Source organism: Ascidiella aspersa, chromosome 5, assembly GCF_963924565.1.
Source record: "Ascidiella aspersa chromosome 5, kaAscAspe10.2, whole genome shotgun sequence".
Lineage (NCBI taxonomy): Eukaryota > Metazoa > Chordata > Ascidiacea > Phlebobranchia > Ascidiidae > Ascidiella > Ascidiella aspersa.
In genome coordinates, this window is record NC_139451.1 from 3471130 (window position 1) to 3496947 (window position 25818).

The window sequence follows — 25818 nt, forward strand, 5'->3', positions numbered from 1 at the left end:
CGAGTTAACCAATTTTTTACAGTTTAACAGCTTATTTTGATATCAGTGATGAATTAAGTGCACTTAACTTGACTAAAATTATTGTGTCGAATGACTTGGCTTAAAATTAAGTATTTTCATACTTATTTTTATTTTTTAATAAAATTGATTGCTTTATCTTAATTTTTGCACGTAAAACACAATGCTTGCTATATATTATTTTTTGTTTTTTTAGTTGAGGCAAAGCTCATTATTAGACGAGGTTCCGCTTGTAATAGTTTAACGGTTTATTTTATGTGAATGTCTTGACTTGCTCTAATAATAGCTTGACTTGGACTAGTACTTGACTTTTTTGCGCAAGAATTGACTTGGACTTAAGTCATTTAGCAAATGATTTGAGTGGGACTTGAAAATGACTTTTTTACAACACCAGTAGCTGATACAAAAACGTCTATTAAAGCGTAAAATGTCGTCGTTTTAATTGTAAGCTGCAAACTTCTTTGTACTCAATGAAACACTATTTTAGTCATTCAAAAATCGATTTATTTTACATAATACAAGAAAATACTGTTTTATTTATCCAAAATTTGATTAGTTTTATTATAATACATAAAAAGATTGTTTTAGTAATCCAAACTTCAGATTGTTTCATAAAATACAAGAAAATGCTGTTTTAGTCATTCAAAATTCGATTTGTTCTATCATAATACAAGAATCCAATTTCGACCGTTTAGTAAACTCTTCTTCTACGCTTTGTGGTTTTTGTTTGCTAAAAGGGCGACATCTCTAAACCTCGTTGTTGGGCGAGAAGTAACTGCGTGAACTTTACGCAATGTTTGCGGCGACGCCTTATTGCTTCTGTGCGTCAGCCAAGCGCAAACATTGAGCTTTTACGTAGACGTCCATGCGTCAGGCGCATGTGTGGTTTGGATCTTAAAAATTCTGGAGTTGGCATTCAGTCTAATTTCATAGAAAGCAGCAGCTCGCATGCACTAAGCACGCGGGAAGCTAACGAAAATAGGAGAAATAGGAAGTTAGCTAAAATAAGGCTTTTAAAGAATGATAACTTGACTTTGGACTGGGACTTTTTTTTTGAGAAATAGAAAGTCAGCTAAAATAAGGTTTTTAAAGAAAGTGCTTTACGGTTTTGACCAAATTTATTTTCCCGTGTTGTGCAATGACATCAGTTCAGCCAAAGTCATTGACTTAAAAGTCATTACAACACTGACAGCAATAACTTTACACCGGCGCTACGTAAACCATAGGTAGAATACGTAAACATGGGATGCCTGTACTTAAGTCACTTTTGTCAAGTGATTAGACTTACCGTAACTTAAGTTGTTCCCTCGCCAATTTTAGAAAGGCTGTGAAACTCCATAATGTTCCAAAAAAGTATAGAAAAATTGAGATTGTTGGTCAATTTTATATTTAGCTTAAAATAAAAACTTAAAACTGAACACTACTATAGCTGCTATAGAATATTGATTATCGTTATGGTTCCAGGTGTCAACTAAATTACAAGGTGTTAAACTTTGGTCAATTAAATAAATCATTGTTGTAATGACTGAAGTCAATGACATGACGAATTGTACTTAAAGTCACTGTTTTTAAATGACTATGCTAAGTTACTTTAATTGAATACTCTTTTGTAAAATTGGGTTATTTAAGCCAATTATAAACTGTTATAAATGTTAACTTTCGATTTGTTTCGTTTGTTTGTGTTTGGTGTCAAACATTGGTCAGGATGAAAACGTGTTTTGCTGCTTTTAGAAGTTTAATAATATTCATTTTAGGTGTCAATGCTGTGTTTGAATTTGACTTACGTAACTAATAACTTTGACAGGGACTTGACTTGAAATATTTTAGAAAATGCTTGCCTTGGGAGTAATTTTGCAAATGACTTGACTGGGATACAAGTCAAAAGACTTTGTTTGCAGAACTTAAACAAAAGTGTCCTTTTTGGTAATAATTGCGCTAACTTATAACTAGTAATAACCTGCTAGACTATTTTAACCCCTGCGTATTTGCAATGTCCGTTTGCAGTGTATCGAATGGTTATCGTCGTAATTACGTCATCACTTTTTGACAGATTTAATCGGAGCCGCTATTTGGCAACTACGTCACGTTTTCATGCATCGGTAAGCAAGGCTTGCGATGCGTGTCCATTGCAAAACAAGTTTTGGTCGAAGACGTTTGCAGAATCAGACGTTTTACAGAAACAAGCTATGCTAACTGTGCTTTTACGCAAAAAATGCGCTTTAAAGTTACTCTAATTATCGGTTTTGGAGTGATTTTTAGGTGAAAATTTTTTTGTCATGATTTTTAGCTTTAAACAGCTTGTTATGCATTATTTTGCCAAAAGATTCACGACAAAATTTGTTTTGGCTGAAATCCTATGCCAAAATAGGACAATATATAGGCCATAAACGACAATTTTGTTTTGGTAAATTCACAAGGCCAGCGATATTTCACGCCAAATAACGTCACTGGCGTGATTTTGGGCAAGCATTCCACGCCAAAGATCTCTGCGGCGGGAAGGCACTGGAATGCAATTGGGCCACATATTCGTCTGGAAATTTATATTGCTTACATTATTGGGGTTGGGGTGTGATTTTGGGTTCAGGTGGGTCAAAGATTATTATTATATTTATTCACTCTTAATTATTTCTACCCTGCGATTTCAATTTTGAAAACCCAATCGTTACTGTCAAAAAAGTATTAGGGTTTCACCGCCCACTATTTTAACAGCAAACTTTCACACACAGCTCAATTTTAGATTTAAACCCTGTTTGGTGTTTTTGAGCTTCTGAAAAATGGCTTTTCCAAGCGCAATGAGGTTGAGAAGGCTGATATGCTTCAACAAGATGAGGCCATTTCTACCTGTCATTATCGGCATTTCCTTAGGCTTCAGTATGAGTATAGTGCGGATGCCGATATCTCATGAAGACTGTGTGCACTTATCGAAAGATAGCATCGACCGAAAGGTAAATACCAGATTGGAAACTTTGGATTTTGCAGCTTGAAATTGCGCGACTGTAATAACGTTATTTGTAAAATTTGCACGGCTTAAAATGGAGTATTATACTGAAATTTTTTCGGCGATTTTTTGTGGCTGACCGCATTTACGTTGAACATGAAATGCGCGACTATAACCACCGCTGTCAGGGATAAATTCCCTGTGCAGGCCTTACTTTCCAACCTGGGGTAAATATGATCAAAGGCATTTCTTTGCTTTGCAGTTGATACTTTTGTAAAGATCAGTGGTTCTTAACCTCTTAAGCAGGGAGCACCATGTAAATTTATTTACAATGTGAACATACTTATAGTAGTATACAGGGTGCCTTCGGAAAGGTTATTACATAAATTAGTTGACCTAATCAGAATTGTAGTTCAAGCAATGCTAGGCTAGAAAAACAACTATAGACTGTGGAAATGTTCGAACTCACAACCTTGACTATACCGGGACTGTCGCTCTACCAACTGAGCTACACAGGCTTCAAGAGGAGCGAGTTGAGAAACAAGCATAGCACTGTTGCCTGCTGTACCCTGTTTGTAAAAGTAGTCTGTTGTGAGGCTTGAACTCACTACCTCAGCCATACCTGAAACATCTACATACCTTTTATCAAAATTAGTTGGTCTAATCTGGCTTTATAATTGTATTTAGTTTTATAAGGCATTTTTCTTTTAACACAGGACTCAATCGACTCGAAAAATGAAAACGTCGACTTTGAAGTAATGAGCAAAGATGAAGCCTTTAGATATGTGAGTTGATTTGATATCTACAACTTTAAAATGTTTTGCCTGGGTACACTATTAACATTTCTGTAATGTAGCTGGACATTGAATCTTAAAGCCAAAAAGCAACATCATCTCGGTTAAGACATTTTGATACGAACTTGTATCAAAACGTTTTAAGCATTATAATGTAAATCTACTCGGCATTTGTCTCACTTATTTTAGTAATATATTTCATTTTATATATATTTGCTGAAAAGTTGGTTAAAAATAAACAGAGTCCGACTCAAATGCGTGATTTTGTCGAGTCCAGAGTCCGGCTTTGACTCTACAGCCTGTACTAACCCTCCTGTTTATGATTTTTACAGAGAAAAGACCGGGAGTATGCTCCACCGGTTTATGACACTCTGGAAGACTTCGAGCCAAGGATTATAACGGACCCTGCCCTTATGCCAAAAATCGACTTTGAGGCCAACAAGAAGAAGATAGTTCGGCCGCGATTTATCAGTACTGAGTTGGGAATAAGGCAGAAGCTAGTGTGTTCAGTTATTACCTCAAGAAACACTTTTGAGACACTAGGTATGTGGGTATCGAACAAATGTTTTATATATAGCACTAGCGGGTTTATGATAAAGTTCAATAAAAAAACAATACGCGCCAAACTTTTGAAATTTCATGGATATAGTTTCTATCCAGTGCAAAATTGCTTATTATCTATTTAAAAATGTGAACTCTTGAATTGCATTGCTCTGTTACATGTTTTAATTGAAAACAAACCATTTCACCTTTTAAAATATTCTTATAGAATCTTTAGGCTAAAAAAGTTTCTATTGAAATTGGCAAAACAGAACATAATTAAAACAAAAAATTGCATTTATGTGTAATTTAAAAACATAGTACGGATTCTATGGCCTCGTGCCTGGTAATTCAGAAAAGTTTTAAGCAAAGTTGGTGAACTAAAACTGTGCTACAGATATTATTTTGCATATTTTGGATAACTTCTAGGGGCATTTTGAGGCCCTACAAAATATCCAGGTCGTCTAAAAGCACTCTGCACACCTATGTTGGGATCCTATGGCTAAGCCATTTTGTATTCTTTATAAAAAACCTACCTACTTCTGTATGTGCGATATTTTATCTGTAGAATTCCTACTTTTAGCAATAATTCTTGAGAGTATGAGCACTATATGTTTGTGTGTCCTTTTATAACTTTAAGAAACACTTAGAAAAACACATATATATTTCATTTAGAGCACTTACGGGCTTAGGATACAGTTATTTTGCTATGACATTTTGTATTCTTCACAAAAACCTACCTACTTCTGGATGAGCTGATATTTTATCTAGGTAGAACTACAACTTTAATGAATACACGGCCGAAAGTATGCTATACGTTTGTCTACTCTCTTTTCTAGAGCAAGGTTATACTGAATAAGGTTTTACTGATTTAAGGTTTGCTGTAAATTATAACAGCAATGTGTTAAATGTGAATCTGTTAAAACTATGAAAGATGCATGTATACAATACAAGAACAAACATTATGATCTAGCTCTTCTAAAGGCTTTTTTTTATCTGTTAGCTATTAAAACAAGAAAAATTAGTAAAGAAAGTATTTCTAACTTTTTTGGTTCTTCTTAATGGTTAAGTCAGCGGTTTCCAACATTTATTTTCAACTACAGACCAATTAAGGTCTGTCTTGTGTTTTGGAAGGGCAGTAAATCTAAACTTGTTAGTTGTAAACCCCAGCCAAAATTGATAAATGGAATAAAGCTAAGAAAGTGAAGCCATCTCACTAAATTTCGTTATATAAATATATATATATTAACTGGTTATTAAATGTTTGTTTTTCACTTTTTATTCTTTATTTAGTGGTGTTTTTCTTCTTCAAGGTATTGTTATTGCAAAGGGACAGCAATGATAGAAAAAATTCGCTACATTAAATTCTTTAAAAAGTTTGGGAAACCACTTATGTTTATGCTGATACTATGTATTGTTAACTAACTCCATTGTCATGTACCTATTTAGGAGTTGCTATGAACAGAACCTTTTCACATCACATGAAGAAGGTGATATTCTTTGACGGCCAATCAAAATCCAGCAACAACATGCCGCCGTCAGTATCTGGAATTTTCCTCGTGCTTCATCCGAATTCCAATCCTGTTCATGTGCTCTATCAAACTCTGATTTACTTGCATTCCAAATACATGTAAGTTTCAATGGGTTTTTAGTGAACCATAAAAACTACTTTACATGAATATTTAAATGTATGCAAGACTGCCATTGGCCTTATGTACTGTCAAGGTTTCCATCATACAAAATTTTTGTTTTATTTTCTGCAAATTTTAACTTGCAAACCCATTTAAGTTATCCCAATATCAATTGTAGAATAGAAGTGTTAACATAAGGGTCGCCGTCTGCAGTAGTCCACATGGTTAGATTTGTTGAGCAAGCAATACAAAGATATTGTTTTTTATTAATTAATTTTGCACTTTTTAATGTCTTATACTAGAGATCGACCGATATCACTTTTTTGGACCGATACCCGATTTTTTACAATTTTGTCAACCGATACCCGATACCGATACCGATTTTTTTTGCAGACCTGGGAAATGCTCAAAACTTTAATTAGTTAAAAATAAAATCCAAATAATGTTTTAGTTTATATACTTTTCTTAATTATTAAACTATTATTTTCCATATTAACTTGACATGATGCTAAAACCCAATTTTTTTGAACCAAAAATGGGCAAGTTGTTTGTATATTATCGGTAAACCGATATATCGGTCTATCTCTATCTTATACTCCGCTACCCAACCATTAGGGAAGAGAATTTAGTCGCAAACGCTTCGTTGTTATACTTACACTTAGGTTTTTGGTCGCAGCTAAAAAAGGGTAGTGCTTTAATACAAATATAACAATGGTAGACAAAGAGAAAAAATTATGCAAGACTTGTGAGGTTTTTAAGCTTTTAATTTTTTAGTTTTGTCTATGATTGGTGCTTTGTGGTTTTTCATCATTTTTTTTCAAATTTAGTCGCTTTTAATTTTTAGAAATGAGTAAGATTGGTGTCTTGAGGTTTTTTATGTCATATTATATTTAGAAGCTTTTATTTTTTTAGTATTGACTACGATTGATACCTTGAGGATTTTTCATATTTTTTTACATTAGGATGCTTTTAATTTTCTACTAATGACTAAAATTATTACCTAAAGAGGTTTTCCATAATATTTATTACATTTTTTATTTTTTTAGTAATAACTACAATTGGGACTTTAAGGTTTTCCATAAATTTTTTCACATCGGACACTTTTAATTTTTTATTAATGAGTACGATTGGTATGTTAAGGTTTTTTATTATTTGTTTTTCACATTTTTATGCTTTTAATTTTTTCAGTAATGACCAAGATTGGTGTCTTGAGGTTTTTCATGAATATTATTCATATTTAGATGCATTATAATATTTTAGAAATGACTACGATTGGTACTACCTTACTTCGGACCAAACCTATTCTGAAGGAGATCGGATTAACGAGATTGTCGATCAAATCAGTATTAATCGAAGACTGTATCTTGGAAATCCCGAATCGTATAGAGACGATACGGCCGGCACTGTGACCTACTGCAATGTGAGCATGCACACAAATATATAATTTTGAAAATATGTGTTTTTTCTGTATTTTTAGCGCTTTAATTTTATTGTCTTAAAGAAAACAGTCATTTTGCGATTTGTGGTAAATAAAGCTTAATAGTTCAACCAACTGTCGAAATTTATGCAGAAATTGGGTCGTAAATGGGATGTATTATCCATTATTTTACAAGATGATTTATTTATCATTGTTTTAGGGTTTTTTCCAAGGGTGCTTCGAGCACTACCCCAAAAGCCCTTTAAACTTGGCGTCCACGCTCTGAACATATTTTAGTTGAGATTAATGCAAAAACCAAACAAACTTTTGTTTTACTGTTAATCTATTTAGGTCGTTTAATCAACCTTACATACTGTAGCTAGAGTGCTATTTTTCTTACACAGAACATTTTAGGGCTATCTTTTAAAAAAAAGTTAACAGACCTCCCTCAAAATAACTTTAAAACTTGAATATAAAAATGAAAAAAATATTTTTAAAATAATTTCTAAATAAAATTAAAAAATATTTGTAAAGTGCGTTTTTGTTTGTCTGGTGACAACAACTTAAGTTTAATTACGTGTTCAGAAAGCTGCAGAAATAACCTTGAGTTATATTTTGAAATAACATAGGTACCCATTTTAGTTTTTTTAATGAACATTTGTGCAAACAGGGTGCAGTTAACTCAATGTATCTTACATTTTTTCGGTACAAACAAGTGTCATTTTATTCGTAAACTGTCTACTGAGTTCTAGTTGTTGAGGTTCCAAAAAAATATCTATCTAATCTATTCATACATGACATTCTAAATTGTTTGTTTGTTTCTATAGATGAACAGCGGATTCATAATTTCGCGTCTGCTTCTCATCGACCTAATCCCCCACTTGGAGCGCTGTTTGCAGGACACGGCCAGCGTAAACACCCTCACTCCCGATAAATGGCTGGGCAAGTGCATCAAGAAAGTAACTAAGGCGGCAGTGGACTGTGTCAATGAAGAGGAGGTATGGTAGAGTTGCTACAATTGTTTTTTTTTTGTTTTTTTTTAACTTTTGAAAGTCTTTAAGTGTCTGGAGCATAATGGTTGGAGGTTGTAGTAAGACGCAGTGAAAATATCATAGTCCGTACAAACGAGGTATCATTTTAAACGTTTTTCTGAGTTATTTAAAACGTTCAAAATGATACCTACTCTTGTATGGGCTTGGATATTCAAAATTGCCAAGCTGAAAAAATCTTATTTCCTTTGGAGCACAATGGTTATAGTAGGACAACGTAATAATGTTAAAGCCCACACAGAAGTAGGCAGCATTTTAAACGTTTGAAATGACTCTTTATTCATTTTCAACACTATATTCCAAACGTTTAAACTGCTACCTACTTCTGTATGGACTTTGTTATCGTCCTTTAATAAAAGTGCCCCTTGATAGCAAAGTTTTTAAGGTTTAAGTGTCTTTGAATTGATTTGTGTATTTCAGAAGTCTTTTTTGCAGAGTTTTTTAACACCAAAATAGATAATCTGAAAAAAAAACACTGTCACTTGAGTCAACCATTATTTTCTGTCTGGTTTATCTAATTCATAGACAAGATATAATCACGATTTACGAGACAATGTTTGAACCAATTTGGACTTTAATGTGTGGTTTTCAATTGTCTTGGCTCCACTGGAATTTTGTTCTAACCACCCTTTGCAAACACAGCTTTTCTCCTTAAGTCAAGCTGTAAAACTCACTGTTTGCCTTGAGCAAATATCACTAAAGTGTTGCTTCTTACCATAGTGTATGTTTCTTGCTGACCTCAAATATCCCATGCCCCATAGTTTATTTGTATGTGAAGCACTTAAAAATCTTGACTATTGTGGAATAATTTATTTACATAGGTCTATATAAGTTATACAATCTTTAACTAAATAATCATGATTATTTCAGAATAATTTATTTACATGTGCTATATATAAGGTATAAAACCTTTAACTCAAAAATCTTTGTTATTTCAAAATATTTTTTTACGTATATAAGGTATATAAGTTAAACTACCTCAGTACTATACAGATAAAAGATATAGATAATTTTTTTTTTGATATTTTTTTTTGATATTTTTTTAAATTACAGCCTTGTAAAAAAGTATTTAGTTACGTTTAGTCTTTGACTTAAAAATCTGAATTAATCTGAAATATTGCTTTAAACAAAATTGCCTTAATGCATTATTTAGATTTGTATGTGAAGCTGGTCTGTCACTTCCAAAATGAAATTATTTTTTAAACACTTTTTTTGTTTTAACTTTTATATATATCTTTTTGAGTGTTTTTAGGTAATTTCCAATACATAAGTGTTTAGTTAATAGGCAATACATTTTTTTATATTAAACAGATCAAATTCCAGGTTTTAATTCAATGAATTAGAGCAAATTGCGGCTTAAACTAAAATGTTTTAGTTTTAATTCTAATCTTATTTTGAAAATGTTACAATAAACCCAGTTGTTTAAGTATGATGATATGTTCAACACTTTACTCTGTACTTTTCAGGGAATTTTCTACCATACGTTTGATTTAAAGACGGCAGCAGGCAATTTCGACCCGGAAACAGAAAATCATGCCGGATTCAAAAATGCGGTCACTGTGAGTGGGATTGAGACTCCAGAAATGATGTACCTTCTGCACAAAAGATTTTCACAGATCGAAATCCAAAAGGCATACAAGGAAATTGAAGAGATTCAGGTAAGGTCTTTCATGGACTAAATTTGTAACAGATCTTGTTGTTTATTTATACAGGTTTGCCACAAAGTTTTTGAATATCTTTAGATTGATTTGCGTATTAAAAAGTTTTTGAAAAACCTATGTTTTTTAAATGTCTTTGAATTTCTTTGGTCCAGCTTAAGTTAATGTTTGGAAAGTGCTTTTAAAATAAACCATTAAAATATATTTTTTAATTGTGCTGACTGCTGACCATGGTATTTGTACTGTTGTTTTGAGTTATATTAAAAAATTGTCAAGCAATCGTACTTTAGGTCTTTAAAAGCCATAAATTTTCTTTGAATTTTTTGGGAATTTTTTCATAAAATTGTGTTGCAACCTTGCTGTTGTGTGGTTTATTTTGTTACAGTTTTAAAATTTTTGTTTGGGTTCTGCAAAATTATTTTAATGCACAATTGTTGCGTGGCAAAAAACAAAACGTTAAAAAAACAAAAACGAAAAAAAGCCTGCCTTGCTTGCACCATTAATCGACTGATTCGGTAAAACCGCCGAAGGCATTGGTATATTTGTTAGCATATAAAAAAACAACGGATAGTGCAACAATACACCAAAATCCATCTCAGGCTCACCGAATTTGTCGATCAATGATGGCTAGTTGTTTTTCTAGCCTGCCTTGCTTGCATCATTGATCGACAGATGTGTTACGTCTATGAAGCATTTTTACTGTAAAACAGCACATAAACATTTCAATTTAGTAAATTTGTTATTTTTTTTGTAGGAAGAAATAAAAGAATTAGCCCCGAAGCTTCCCAAAGGAGAAACAGAGTTGTCTTGGCCTATCGGAATTAATCCACCTTTTAAGCCGAGCAACCGATGGGATATTATTGTGTGGGATTACTTCACGGAGGATTACACACTTACGTGTCCAGGTAAAAAATAAAAGGAATAAATAAAAATAATTTTTTTTGTGTGTTTTTCTGTTTAACTACTCGTCAAACCCCAAACTACTATTAAATTTAGTTGTTTAGTAAATATTTAAACTAATTCAACAATTTTTTTTTACTTTTGACAAAGATGTACAAAGCAATGAATTTAGAAAAAGTTCTTGGAAAAGTTGTAAAAAACATACAAAATGTTTTTTTACATATGATAGTTTTTATTTTATTTTTAATCCCGTATATCTGATATCATTATAGCCAAGAAGTAATGAAAAAACATAAAAATTTTCCCATATCCATTAGTAAAAATAATGTCTAAAGCGTTTTGGCAAACATCTATTGATTCTTTAATATTACTTTACTAATTACAAATAACAATATTTGGCAAACATCTATTGATTCTTTAATAATAACAATATTTTGGCAAACATCTATTGATTCTTTAATATTACTTTACTAATTACAAATAACAATATTTTGAAACTTTTTGTTTGCATTAAAGTCATTTCTATAAATTGTGGAGCATAATGGTTAGATGTTGTAGGTTAGACATTTAAAATTTCTATACATTTTTTAGTAAATCCTACAAAAAAAAAGAAACACAAAAAAAAGTTATTTCTGACCAATTTATTAGGTTTTGTAAAATTAAAACCCCAGACACTATGCATAGTAAATAGACAATGCTCAACATGATTACGTTTTAACAATGATCAATCCATTTTCCAGCCAAAACTGATTCTGAAAAGATAAATCCTTGTTAATGGCCATATTTGTTCAATTCGAAATAGAGGATAATCAGCCTTCTATAAAACCAAATTGTATTCAAACCTCAATACTACCATATATCTTTATACATTGCAACCTTTATCCTATATAAAAAGACAGAGAGATTACCTGTGTGCGACAATTAATCTACTACTCAGCCAATCACAAGGCTCTTAACCATTTCCTGTTGTACAATTACAGGCGAGGTACCAAAATGTGAATTGTCTGGTGTTGATAAATTGGATGTGCAGAATGTTATTCAAACTGCTATGGAGCGCCTCAATGAAAAATACAATCCGAAGGTATATACTTTTTGCTTCGTAAAAATGATTTTTTATAAAAAAAATACTAAGGGCAGATTTCAAACCTTGCTATTTTTTATTATGAAATTAATCTGCAGAATCCCTAACTGAAATTTTTTTTCTTTTACAATTTAATAATCAACAAACATTTTTTTTTCAATAAAAATGATTTTTTATAAAAAAAAAAAAAAAAAAAAAATTGAAATTATACCCCAGGACCAATTTAAACCTTTGGTTTTTTTAACATGAAATCAACGTCCAGAATCGCTAACTGAAATATTTCATCTTCACAACAGGGTTTAATAATCGACAAAAAGAAGCTGGTAAACGGCTACAAGAGGTTCGACCCGCAGCGGGGCATGGAGTACATTCTAGACCTCGTACTGAACGTCATCGTCGAAAAGGAAAAGGAAGAAGTCGAAGTCAGTCATCGCGTCAACTTGCTGAGACCGCTAAGCCAGGTATTTACATCAAAATTACTTAATTTGTAAAAAAATGGATTCATTTTTCAACCTTTATTTAACCAGCAAAAAATAGAATACATATAGGAACAAACCAGAGTTGGATCAATTGTTTGTAATTGTAATTGATGTAATTAATTACAGTTTTTAATGTAATTGTAATTGATGTAATTAAATACATTTTTTTATGTAAATGTTATTGTAATGTGACTTCTTAAAATTTTGGCTCAATATATGGATATTGAGAAAATTAAAGTTTCAATAATGTTCCACTGTTGCTTATTTTCTTTGGAAAGGCATGAGACGTAAACTGTTTTCCATATTTCAGCAGCAATAAAAATTATAATTGTAATTGATGTAATTAATTACAGTTTTTTTTTAAATTGCAATTGTAATGTAATTAAAACATTTGAGGGAATAATTGTAATTGCAATTGCAATTGAACTGAATTAATGGTTTGAAAAGACTATCTAAATGAAATCGGTTTGGAAGAATAAATGAAAGATACACACATATGTGTTCAACAATCTGGCCCTTCTGAAGCTGTTTTTACCAACAAATGATATGAAACTGTAGAGCAGGGGTTCCCAACCTTTTTTACACCATGCCCCCCTTAAAAATTTTGGAGAAATCATTGCCCTCCTATTTTTCACCCTTTGGAAAAAATTAGAATGTTATTGTAATTCAAAAAAATGTTTATACAGTAAGTGGTAGTTAGCATGATGAAATTATATAAATGCCATACACAATAAACATGACAGTCCATTAAATAGTTATCACTAGGGCAACTATTTTTTGACTTGTCAAAAAAGTTAAATTTTACACGACTGTGATTTAGCCCCTCTAAAGCTACTTTTTGACCAACAAATGATATGGTTCTGTAGAGGCCTGTCGCGACTTATGCCCTATTCTTAGCTAAACCTAATATATTAGCTGTATAACTAGTAAATTCTACAGTATTTATTTAAAACATGGCCAAAAATCGCCATGAGTAATTTCCCTAGCTTGACCTGTTTAAAACTTGTATTAAAACACACGCCACTTAATTCCAATTTATAATGATATGCTACTGTGGATGCCCTTTAATATGAAGTTGGTTGTGCTAACATAATATAGCAAGCATTGTCGTATGATTGTTTCTCGACTTGCTTCCCTCTGAGCTTGTTAGCTCAGTTGGTAGATCGTCAAACCTGGTATTATTGCTGGCTGTGAGTTAAACCTTACTTTAGGCTAGTTGTTTTTTTAGCCTGACTTGCTTACTTGCATCATTGATTAACAGATTTGGTTAGTCTGCCATGGCTTGAATGAAAGACACACAGTACACACTGTTTAATAACAACTGTGATCTAGCCCCTCGGAAGCTGCTTTATGACCAACGATTACGGCTTCCGTATCAATAGTACACCGAAAAGCCATCGCAGACTCGCCGAATCTGTCAATCTATGATGCAAGCAGAGCAAGCCAGAAAAGCAACTGGCCTGCAGTGAGGTTCGAAGCCGGGACCGTCGCTCTACCAACTGAGCTATGCAGGCTTAGAGAGGAGCGAGTCGAAAAACAACCATGCGCCAATACTTGCACATTTTGTTAGTACAAGCAACTTCACACTGGGGGATCAACAGTCCGTTATCAATCAATGAAAGACACACACAAACATATGTGTTTTATAACAACTGTGATCTAGCCCCTCGGAAGCTGCTCTGCCATTGTATTTACTTCAAAAACTATCACTTTCTTAACTTAATATATAAACAGCAGCGTTATCAACTAATAAATTTCATTAAACTTTTTTTCCTCAGATTGAAGTGATCCCTATGCCTTATGTGACGGAAGCAGCGAAAGTCAACATCATATTGCCGCTCTCAATTCACGAACGTGGACACTTTGAAGCTTTCATGAACTTCTTTGCAAAGGTGAGCTTCGTTTGATAACAGGCTTGTTATGAAGTCTTTAAATCATGGAAATTTTTGGTTTTTCTTTGAATTCATATATGTATCAAAAGTCTTGAAAAGCCCTATGTTTTTTCAAAAGTACTTAATTAGTAACCCTGTGCATTTAGGTTTGTCTGAATAGCGATGAAAACGCTGGTCTGATCATCGTGTTTGTTTACGACTCGGAGACTGCCCAGCAAATCCACAACAACGACATTTTTGCCGAACAGAAGGAACTGCTAAAGACCTTTGAGGTAACTTACACCATGAGTTTTGTAAAAGAATAAAAAATCGCTATTTAAAATCTTGTTTTTGTTAATAACCTATGCCAGTGTTTCTCAGCTTTTTATAGCTAGCGGCACCCTTCCGAAATAATAAATAGATTGAGGCACCCCTATAAGAAATACACATCAACTCTACACAGCGTAAAGAAAATTACACTTTAAAAGCATGAAGTTTGATAAATGTAAAAATAACATTTAGATGTGTTCTCCTCAGAAAGATATCGTTTTAATTTGGTTGGAACGTTTAAACGACAATTTTCACAATTTATTTTATTAGGAATTAGGAACCGTTTCTACAAAGTAATCTTTGTTCAGGAAATTACAAGCAAAATCTATTTCAACCCTATTTTTTTTTAGCCTATTTTTTTAGTAAATTTCATCTAGTTCTATAGTTTTGTAAAAAAAAAAATCCCTTCATTTGGGGTATTTCGAAATTATTTTCTACTGTAAATTGCTGAGACAATTTTGTATGTTCAGTTACATTTTGAGTGTCAGAGCAGTGTCGGTTAAAAATAGTCAGAATTCAACCCCTGCTAAAAGTGCGGTTTTGTTTTTCACTTACTTATAAATTAAGATGGATATTCAGCAATCCACTCATAGGGGTGGAAAAAAATTTTGGTAAATGCGCACGCCGGACTCCGGACTCTGGTAGTTATATGTGGTCTTACTCGAGTTTCGAGTCCGACTCCGCAGCCCTGGTTCACTGACTTCAATTTTGCAAATACTTCTTATTTTTTACAACCTTCGACTAACAAGTATTTTCCAACAACAGGCGCGTTACAAGAAGGATTACGATTCCGGTTCGAAGCTCATCCCGTGGATCAGCATCAAGACAAGCATACCATGCCAGGTTGGTTTGAAATCTTCGTTTTATTGTAAACCTATTCAGAGGAGAATCTATAAATTCAATTGGTATTAAAGCCCATACATAATTGGGTTGTATTTTGAACATTTAGAATAAAACAATATATGTTTTCTTTCATTTTTCTTCAAAATATTTTAACATTTAAAAAAATCGTTTTCAAAATGAATATATAGATAATCAATAATGCTACCTTCTTCTGTATGAGCTTTGAAATTCTTACATTTTAAACCTTCCTACGTCTTACTACAACCTCCAACCATTATGCTCCAATCGTTATTGTAAATACAAATCTGTGTAGAAAAGGCTCTCAATATTTAATTTACAATATGCCGATTCCGAGATAAATATTTTTTTTTTTATGTTTCTTTCAATTTTTGTTTTTAAATTTAAAAGTACATAAAAGATGTCGGGCTAAAAAAATGTGAGCAACTGATTTTAAACTTGACGGCCATTTGAAAATGTAAATCCATAACTGTATATGGACTCCATCCATGAGACTGAAATAAAAACGAAATAAACGTCGAAATAAAACAAAGTTCCGAATAAGACAAAAATAGGACTAAAGCCTAATAGTCGTAATAATGTTTAAATAAGACCGAAATGGCCAGAATAAGGCTTATTCATTACTTTACCTTATCCCAAACCCCGACCCTAACTTATCACTAACTTCCCTATTAATTTAACCCAATTCCAATTTCTTACAATCAAACTAGGTCGCCCGCCCAGACGTCGACTGCGAAACGACCAATGGTCCCCAATTGTCCTATACCCACTCAGTTTCGGGCGTTATTTTGGCCATTTCGGCCGAATTCCCATGAATTTAGGACTTCCTACAGGTTTAGGTCTGATTCAGACGATTAAGTTCTTATTCTATCGCAGATATTACTGCGTATTTGGCTTTATAATGACGTTGGTCTTAATACTATGGTTATTATAGGTTTTTCTGATTTAGATATTGTTGCTTTGTAGATCTTGTTGTGCCTTCTCTCGAAAATTATGTATTTTAATTCACAACAAAACGATTACTCTATATGACGCGGTTTTTGTCGGCCCAATGACGTTTAGGTTTTTCTAATAAAAATGTTGCCAACCGTAATGACCAAGTAGCGTATGACCCGATGAACTCTATAGCGCAAATATCACTGGTACAAAAACAATACACAAATATTTGATTAAAAAACATTTTGAAGTTTAAAAACATTAAATTGTGTAGCAAGAATATCAAAGCCCATGCAGAAGTAGCTGTGTGGAAATTGAATAAAGTGATATTAGAAACGTTCACAAAATGCAACCTACTTCTGTATGGGCTTTGATATTCATTCCACGCCTAACTACAACCTCCAACCATTATCCGAAGATTTATTCAAATAGTTTACATAATGGTCTCGATAATAATGAGCCAATAAATCAGCTGAAACAATAGCGCAATTGGCAAGCATTTTTTTACAAATTAAGATACATTACTCAATTTTATTTAAAAAATATATAATAAAAGCACTTCATTTTAACCCAGGTTATTTGACACAATAACTCCAAGTCCAAGTCATATCTTTTGTCCAAAATACCCAAGTTTAACAGTCGTTGCGATTGTTATAAGATGCGTAAAGTCTATACACCATTGGTTCCCAAACTGGGGTCCGCGGACCCAGTGGGGTCCGTACAGCAGTTTCAGGTGGTCCGCAAGGAGAATTAGGCTGAAGTATTTTAACATTAGGCTTCAGCGAATGTTTTTAAACATTAGTCTATGTTTTAAACAATATCTGTCATCACTATTGTCTTTAGGTATGCTTTATTATTCGATAATATAGCGTGTTTTACTCAGTCTCTTGTGACATCATATCAGCGAATCATTCGTATTAGTTAAAAAGTTGTTCCATATGATTAGAAAGAATCGCGACTGCACCAATGTACTACAACAAACATAGGTCAACTGACCCTTGATTTTTTATAGGGCCGCGAAATATGAAAATAATTGCAAAGATTCCACAAGGAAAATTTTTTTGAAAAGTTTGGAAACCGCTGCTATACACAGTTGAAATGTAACGGCCCGAAGATAGCTTATGATTTGGACCGCAACTAGAAAAATGTTGCCCACCACTGGACTAAATGTATTACCTGTTGAAAACTGTTTTTTTAACAGGAGTAGGTAAATTAGATAACAAAACACGGAATACTGAACCCCTTATACCAGGTATAGGTATGTCGTTTCGCTACCTTAACTTGTAAAATAATGCTTTTATCCAATTTCAGTTTAGTGAATATTAATTATTTCGTCACTAACCTAACAATACCAAGCTACGCCGATATGCTACCTTTTAACTTGCAAGAAAATGCTTTTATTTAATTTCACTTTGGCGAATGTTAATTATTTCGTCGTTAACTTAACAATACCAAGCTACGCCGATATGCTACCTTTTAACTTGCAAGAAAATGCTTTTATCCACAATTTCAGTTTAGCGAACAATGTTGATTATTTCGTCACTAACCTAACAATAGCAAGCTACGCCGATATGCCACCGTTTAACTTGTAAGAAAATTATTTTGTTCAATCCAATTAAGCGAACAATGTTGATTATTGCGTCACACAATATTGTTTGTTACGTCACACAGCTGAAGATAATGGACGTGGTGGCGAAGAAGTACCCGACCGATGCACTTTTCATGCTCACAAGTGTGGCGGCCAACATGAACTTGAACTTTCTCAATCGCTGTCGAATGAACACCATTCAAGGTAAACAGTGATAATTAGGGCGATTATTTTTTGCCCTAAAAAAGAGAAAATTTTAAAATTTCGGCAAATTTTGACCTTAAAATGTATTTTTTTGACAAAATTTTGACCTAGTACAAATACATTGATTTAAACAAGATTTTGTTGTTAGAAGTACTGCTGTAGTTTCTTGGCGTCGTCAACCACACGTTTTCGATGTTTTACTGATTGGTGGTTCACAAATGAAATATTGTTTTAAGATTGTGCAGAACTCTTAAAAGCTTAGTTGATATTTTTGGCATATCAAAAATACAAACAACTATAAAAATGCCGAAGAAAAACAAGACTCTGTTTTTTTTTAGAAAAATGTTGTGTTAACAGTTAAAATACACAAAATTACCATAAACCTAGTTATCGAAATATCAAAATTGAAAATGGGATAATTGCAAATAACAAGCGAAAAAAAACAGTATTATACTGTTTATTACAGTTGTCCAAACCAGAGATACGAAACTATTTAAAGCAAAAACGAAGGTCGAGCTCAGCCTAACGTGATAAACTATAGACTTGAGTGGTTAATGAATATATACACTTAAAACGTCGTTAAATATAACTCAAAACTAATTTATTTTAATAACAATTTTACTGAACGTCAAATTCCAAAAAATGACTTGGTTTTTTCAGCTTTGTGAACGATTTATTAGCATTTTGCAATCGATTTTGACTTGAAAAAATTTTGACAAATTTTGACCCTAACGTGTAAATTTTGACAAAATTTTGACTTTTTTTGACAAGTCAAAATTAATCGCCCTAGTGATAATAGTAGGTACGTAAAGCTAGTTGTCCACTATCTTGCAAATGTATGGATTAGTGTACTAATATACGAGAAAAGATATACATTATACATGTAAAACTCATAGTTAAAAACATGAGTAAAAACAGGATCAGACTTTTTGTTTAAAAGGAAAATATTTCGCCAAAGTGGCATCATCAGTTCCTGTAAGAGAATAAATAAATAAAATTAGAGCGCAGCCATCAACAAACCAATAAAAGTAAACAATAAAATATTGAAATATGACGATAGACTAAAAAACGTAATGAAAAGCACTACAGCCTCGCAAGCAACACGACTGGGACAAATGAGTAGGTGTTAAAACCTGCCGCCAATGGTTTTGGATTCTATAAAGATACACCCTATTGTTAACATAATACGTGTATACGTGTTCAACAAATGTAATTTGTCCACTATCTTGCAAATGTATGGATTAATGCACTAATATACGAGAAAAGATATACATTATAGGACTCTGTTCGTATATATATTTAAGGTTTAGTGCTTGTTACAAGGCGTGATTAGACACGCTTAATGTGGATATTCACCAAATATCAACATTGCTTTTTATTCTACAGGATGGCAGGCATTCTTTCCCATTCCGTTCTCGCAATACAACCCGGACATTGTGTTCAAGGTACGCATTTCCATTTGTTTTTACCTAAACGCACATTGTTGACAGTCCAAGCTATTGCGTTACCTAGACAATAAACAAGCACAATTAAATCCAAGTTTTTCTTCAAGTGAAAAAAAAAACTTACACTCGGCTGAAAAATATGACGTTGGTTTTTGTGATGATATAACTTTTTTAATAAATTTCACTGATTATACTGTTGCTGACAGACATAATTTCAATTGTACAATGGTTATTTTCGGCCAATTTTTTTTTACCGCAAATGTAAGAATCTTTTTTTATAGAAACGATATTTTTTCTAACGTTTTCTAAAGTTTAAATGTTTCTTAAAAGGCATTCTTCTAACATTTTTTGTTCGAGAATGACATTAAATTGTTCAGTGCAACTTGAGGGGAAGAAGAAAATAAACAAAAATGCGAATTCTTGTATGTTCTAGAAACAGTCTTTTGTACCTTTTTCGAACGTTATTTTGCCAGTTTAAATGTTTCTTAAAAGCCTGTTCTAACATTGTTTTCTAGAAATGACCAAAACTTCACAAAATAAACAAAAATGCGTTTTCGTATTCTTGTATATTTTGTAAAGCTCAACAAAACCGTATTCATAGGCTGTACATGTTCAAACGATCCACGTTGTACATTAAACATTGTTGCGTCACACTGCAACGTCACAATCGATTCCAATTCCCATTGTCTGACCCTTTGTTTATCCATTGTGACGTCAGAACGTGCCGGTTCCGGAACAGATTGACATAACGCCCAACAATGGCCACTTCGACATTTACTCTTTCGACGAGGTTTGCTTCTACAATGCGGACTACATGGCTTCAAGAACTAAAATGGACGCTGCAAGAGATGAACCTGAGGTAATTGAAAAACTTCAGCCGTAACACCGAAATTAGAACAACATGAACGACGTACGAATATATATGAACAACATGATCGTCCATTCAGAATAAGACTAATTTAAAACTACCAGTAACAGTCGTAATATAAATCGAAATTTTTTTAATAATTAAAAAAAATCGTTTCCCAATGGACAATAATTTTTTACAAAATTGACAAGTTCTCATGGACTCAAGCCAAAAGACCGAATTAAAACGGGAACACACAGTATGACCTGCATTCCTACAAGGCATCAATATTTAAAGCAGAAAAATCTATAATACCATGGCATTAAGACCAAGGACACAATAAGGCCAAATACACATTGGTATCCACGACAGAATAAAGACTTCGTCTGAATAAGACCTTGTCGGAAGAAGTCGTAATTTAATCATAATAAGACCTAAATATGACTAATACTGAAAGTATGACTGCTACCTAATAATGGTAATAACGTATAATTAAATGTAGAATTATTTTAAGGTCAAAACCGTTTACAAAATGCACAAAAATCGTTTGCGAATTAGCAAAAACTGTAGTGGGATTTTGAAACTGTCTTATTTTGTACTTCGGACGGTTACCGAATATTTGGTATTCCTGTACCTTCCGGGCCGGTTACCGAAGGTCGATTTTTCACTTTTTTCAAAGTCAAAATCATTTTATCAAAAAACAAAATTTTTAGGTCTAAATTCCTTTGTTTTGGGGTCAAACTCGTTTTTAGGCTCAAAATCAATGGCCCTAATAACAAGTCGTTTTTGTTGTTTTTCTCGCTTAGAATTCCGACATGATTGAAACGGTGGATATTTACGACATGATGGTAAAGTACTCACAACTTCACGTCTTTAGGGCGGTCGAACCACAGCTTACTAGAAGATATCTACACAGGTTAGTAAATGCTGGGAAAAAATGATTTCCCACTTAAGGAACTTTCTTCTAACTTATGGAACTTAAATCCCTTGTAATTGACTTTCCTAAAAATCAATTATAAAAAATATTTTTTGTTGGGTTCAGTGTTCTCACAACATGTTTATTACGGTGTTTCTAAATCTAAATTCCTACATGAATGTTCCTTTATTACCAAAGCCATCAGTGGTGTCTTTTAATATAGGTATAGGTATTTGATTAAAACATTGTAACACCAGTTATTTTTTCAACGCAGGAATTGCAACCCGAACAACGGCGAAGCGATATTCCAGCGTTGCGATCGAAGCAACGCCGAAGGTTTAGCAGCTCGTACACAATTAGCCATGGAACTGTTTCCGGATGACGCCAAATCCAAGCAGACATGATCAAACCATCTGCTACCTCCACCTAGAGTTTGTTTTATTGGTTCTTCCGTCTTCATATAAAGACCAGAAGTCTGTTTTTTGTTTTATTTTTTCGTTTTTTGCCGGGGGCAAAATCGCGACCCCCCTTTAAACTTTCAAGTGGGATTTTATTTTTGCGTGAAACTAAATGCCGGCTGCCGAAGGCTGTTTCTTGGCCTTGGTTATGGGCCGGTTACCGAAGAATTGGGATTCCTGTACATAACGGGCCGGTTACCGAAGTCCGGTTTTTCTTTGGATGCCATGCCGGTTACCCACTCTTGGTGTTTCCCTAGTTATGTGCCGGTTACCGAAGATCTAGAATTCAAGTACTTCCCAGGCCGGTTACTGAAGGCTGGCTTTGCTCTGAAACCTGCCGGTTACCAAATGTTGGTGTTTACTTAGATATGTGCCGGTTACCGAAGATTGTTTTTCCTGTACTTCCCGGACCGGTTACCGAAGGTCGGTTTTTTTCTGGAACCCCTGCCGGTTACTGAATGTTGGTGTTTCCTTAGTAATGGGTCGGTTACCAAAGTATTGGTTTTGCAGTACCTCCCGGGCCGGTTATCTAAGGCTTAGCTTTACTGTGAAAACCTGCCGGTTACCGAAATCGGGTTTTTACACTGGAATTCCGTGCCGGTTATCCAAAATATGTTTTTCACTAAAATCCCTGCCGGTTACTAAGGTTCAATTTTTCATATTGGGTTTCATCCGGTTGCCGAATATTGGGTTGCGTACTAAATACCCAGAAGCCATTTCAAAAACACATTTATTTATTTTGAGATTGTTGCGCTCTTTGCAATGATAATTTCTTAAAACACGCGAACTGTAGTTTTAAAAATTAAATTTCGATGGAATAAGCCGTCGTACCTCTATCCATTCGGACTAAAAAATGCTGCTAACTTTTAATTTATCTTATTTGACAAAACTCATTTTTTGTCGCTGCCTATTCGCATCTGTTAGCCATTAATGAAAAAGTCGATTTTATGTGAAAACAAAAACAACTTATTGGTTTAGTATATTTCGTGAATTTCACATTTCCCGTGAATTTTCACATTTTAATCTAAATTCTTGCCTTAGGGCTAGGCTTAATATTTTTTAATGCTTTGTTTAGTTGATTACGCTTTTTTTAAGTTGATTTGCAATCCATGATAAAAAAAACAACACCATATGATGACGTCATAATTTGCATGGAGTTTTGAATTGCTTAACCTCATATCGTTTCAAGAATTATCCTCAAAACGCCAAAATTGCATTTTTGGTGGTATTTACCTTTAAGAAGCACTGATCTTTAAGTACCCGGATTTTAACTGTGAAAATCTCTTTTTAAGTGCTTAAACTGGACCCTTGGTGATCCGTGGACTAATTTTTGTCTGTCTATAAAGGCCTTATTAAAATCTTGATATATAATTTATGAATTTGAATTTTTCGAAAAGGGGTTTGTTTGAATAAAAGATTTGGCGCCTTTTTCTTAAATGCATTTTGACTTTATTTCTGTTTTGCATTTTTTCGACTAAAAAGCAGGTTTACCAAGTCTACTTATTTTATGACGTCATCTCTAAAAATTGCATGCCGACCCTTCACACGAGCCAAAAACATTTTGAGAGGGTCTGCGTTAAAACATGTTTAACCATCCCAGCTTTAAAGACTTATAAATTAAAAAAGCAAACTTTAAGATTTATAAATTTAAAAAACAAACTTAAAGATTTATAATTGAAAAAAAAACTTGAAAATTTATAAAATTAAAAAGCCTTAAAAATTTATAAATTAAAAAAAGTAATAAAAAACCTTTTGACCCTCAAAAGGACCAATTCTTCGAAAGCCAAACCTTATGACATTAGAATTATAAATTAAAAGCAAACTTAAAGATTTGCAAAGTAAAAAAAATTAATATTAAAAAAAATTCTTAAATTTGAAAAATATTTTGAAGGAGTCATTTTTTTGGCACTATTTTTCGGAAAGCCAACCCTTACGACATTAGCAATGCAACGTTTTGAGCGCCGAGTCACACTAGTGCTGTTTTTATAGCTTTTCTGTACAAAAAACTGTCGCGCCATCCTATACACTTCTATATATAATAGCTTACATATCGCTGTGTGCTTTTTATACGTTGTTTTTTGCTCTTTTATCTCTGTCCTATCACGTGAGTTTTGCTGGTTTAAATTATTTGCTCCGTATTATTTAAACCGCACTTTCTTCTACCGTCCATTTTGTTTTAATCACGCTTTTTTTTCCTGTGGTAATTTTGTTTGAATAATTTTTTTTTCGGTTATTTTTCTACGATTCTTTTCTCCGTTAAACACCCACCGAAGTATAGCTACAGAAGCTGTATTAAAAAGCGTAGCAATATGCAGTATACGTTTGTAATTGCGTTGTTTTTTAACACCAATTATTGGCTTGTAGAAGCGCTGTAAAATTTTATTTGATAGGTGCCTTTAAGCAAGAGGTTTTTAAATTATGGTTCGTGGACTACTTTTAGGGGGTCCATGAAGGTTATTTATTTGAAAAATAGAATGATTTTTCAGACTAAGACTGTACTTGAAACTATACTTTTTGCACCTTATTCTTGAATGGATGTATTCTTCACTTTAGTTTCGCATATTTTTGGACCGTAAACAGCAGATTTCTTAAGCCTATTTATTGTATGAAGCCAGCACTAGAAATTGACTGCCGAAACTGATCCATAAAAAGAAAGTTTTTTTTGGGTCTCTTTTTAAAAAAGCTTACGAATCCCTAAAGGTTTAAATGCGCTTACACATTATGCCTTATTCGGTGCTGCACAGTATGTAAAAACGCAAGCTTACAAAGCGCTTACTTGTTATCGATATTAGGAAATAAGGGAAAATATTACAAGATCTTTTTTCAAAACAATATAATTTTTTAATTTTACCCAAGGTAAATTAATTTTTTTAAGGAAATTTTGCCTGACCTTTGTATATTTCCGGATTATCTTATTTTTAGATTAAATTAATCAGGATTTAAAAGAAAATGCCTTGTCCATCAGATCAACTTAACATTGTACTTTTCATAAAACAACTTTAATCGTTATTTTCCAGTCAAGCTTTCTATATCGAGCCATGCATAGTTCACCATTTTTACAGCTTTTGTGGCAGCAATTGAAACGCAGAGATCTTGACACTGTTTAATATAATAACTTTCAACGCGTAGATATTGCCTTCTAACCTTTATGTAGGTAAACGTGATTGTAATGTGTTTTTACATTGACCGTTAGCCCCAAATTAAAATAGGTTATCTGTCGACTAAGTGGCTTCTTTACTGTTCTGAAGGTCTCTTTTATTGTGCTTTTTATCTTGTTGCCTTATTCGCTATATCGTCGCAATACACATGATATTTCTAGAAAACTGCTGTTTTTGTGATTTATTTTTTGTTACAAGCAAAATTTTTGCCATGCAATACGAAAGACCATTAGATTTATTTAATTTTGTAGAAAACGAACTCTTTTTGTCCTTCAAGTTTTTCGAATATAGTTTTATGTTTTGTTTAAAACAAATGATTTTTTATTGTTTTAAAAAAATGTTTCTCAGGAGCATAATGGCTGGAGGTTGTAGTAAGGCGTAGTAAGAGTATTAAAGCCCATACAGAAGTGGGAAGCATTTTCAAAGTTTCGAATATCTCTTTATTTGAAAAAAGATGTTGAAAATGAATAAAGAGTTATTTGAAACGTCCAAAATGATGCCATACTTCTGCATGGGCTTTGATATTCTTATTACGTCTCACTCCAACCTCCAACCATTATGCTCTAAACAATGTTCTGTTTTATGTTTTTATTTCACCAGTGTCGGAAAGTGTATCCCGACGGTCGTTACCGGTTATACCAGGGCTGCAAGATTAAAATTTTGATTTAAACCCAAACCCTAAGCTATACGTAAACGCCG

General features: G+C 33.1%; 1 protein-coding gene across 2 annotated transcripts; it reads left to right on the plus strand.

Moving 5' to 3' along the window:
• Positions 1-2751: 2751 nt before the first annotated feature.
• On the plus strand, positions 2752-25255 carry LOC146141507 (chondroitin sulfate glucuronyltransferase-like). 2 transcript variants are annotated; one of them, XM_083390783.1, is made up of 18 exons: positions 2752-2963; positions 3673-3741; positions 4083-4293; positions 5740-5920; positions 7182-7341; positions 8166-8336; positions 9854-10045; positions 10800-10950; positions 11926-12026; positions 12323-12487; positions 14284-14397; positions 14544-14669; positions 15472-15549; positions 18175-18295; positions 19682-19740; positions 20459-20599; positions 21394-21503; positions 21778-25255. In XM_083390783.1, the coding sequence occupies exons 1-18, from the start codon at positions 2793-2795 to the stop codon at positions 21905-21907; spliced, it is 2451 nt and encodes an 816-aa protein (XP_083246909.1). In that variant the 5' UTR covers positions 2752-2792; the 3' UTR covers positions 21908-25255. The 2 variants fall into 2 exon arrangements, with proteins under 2 accessions (XP_083246909.1, XP_083246910.1); XM_083390784.1 differs by lacking the exons at positions 20459-20599; positions 21394-21503; positions 21778-25255 and adding an exon at positions 20256-20339.
• Positions 25256-25818: the final 563 nt, after the last annotated feature.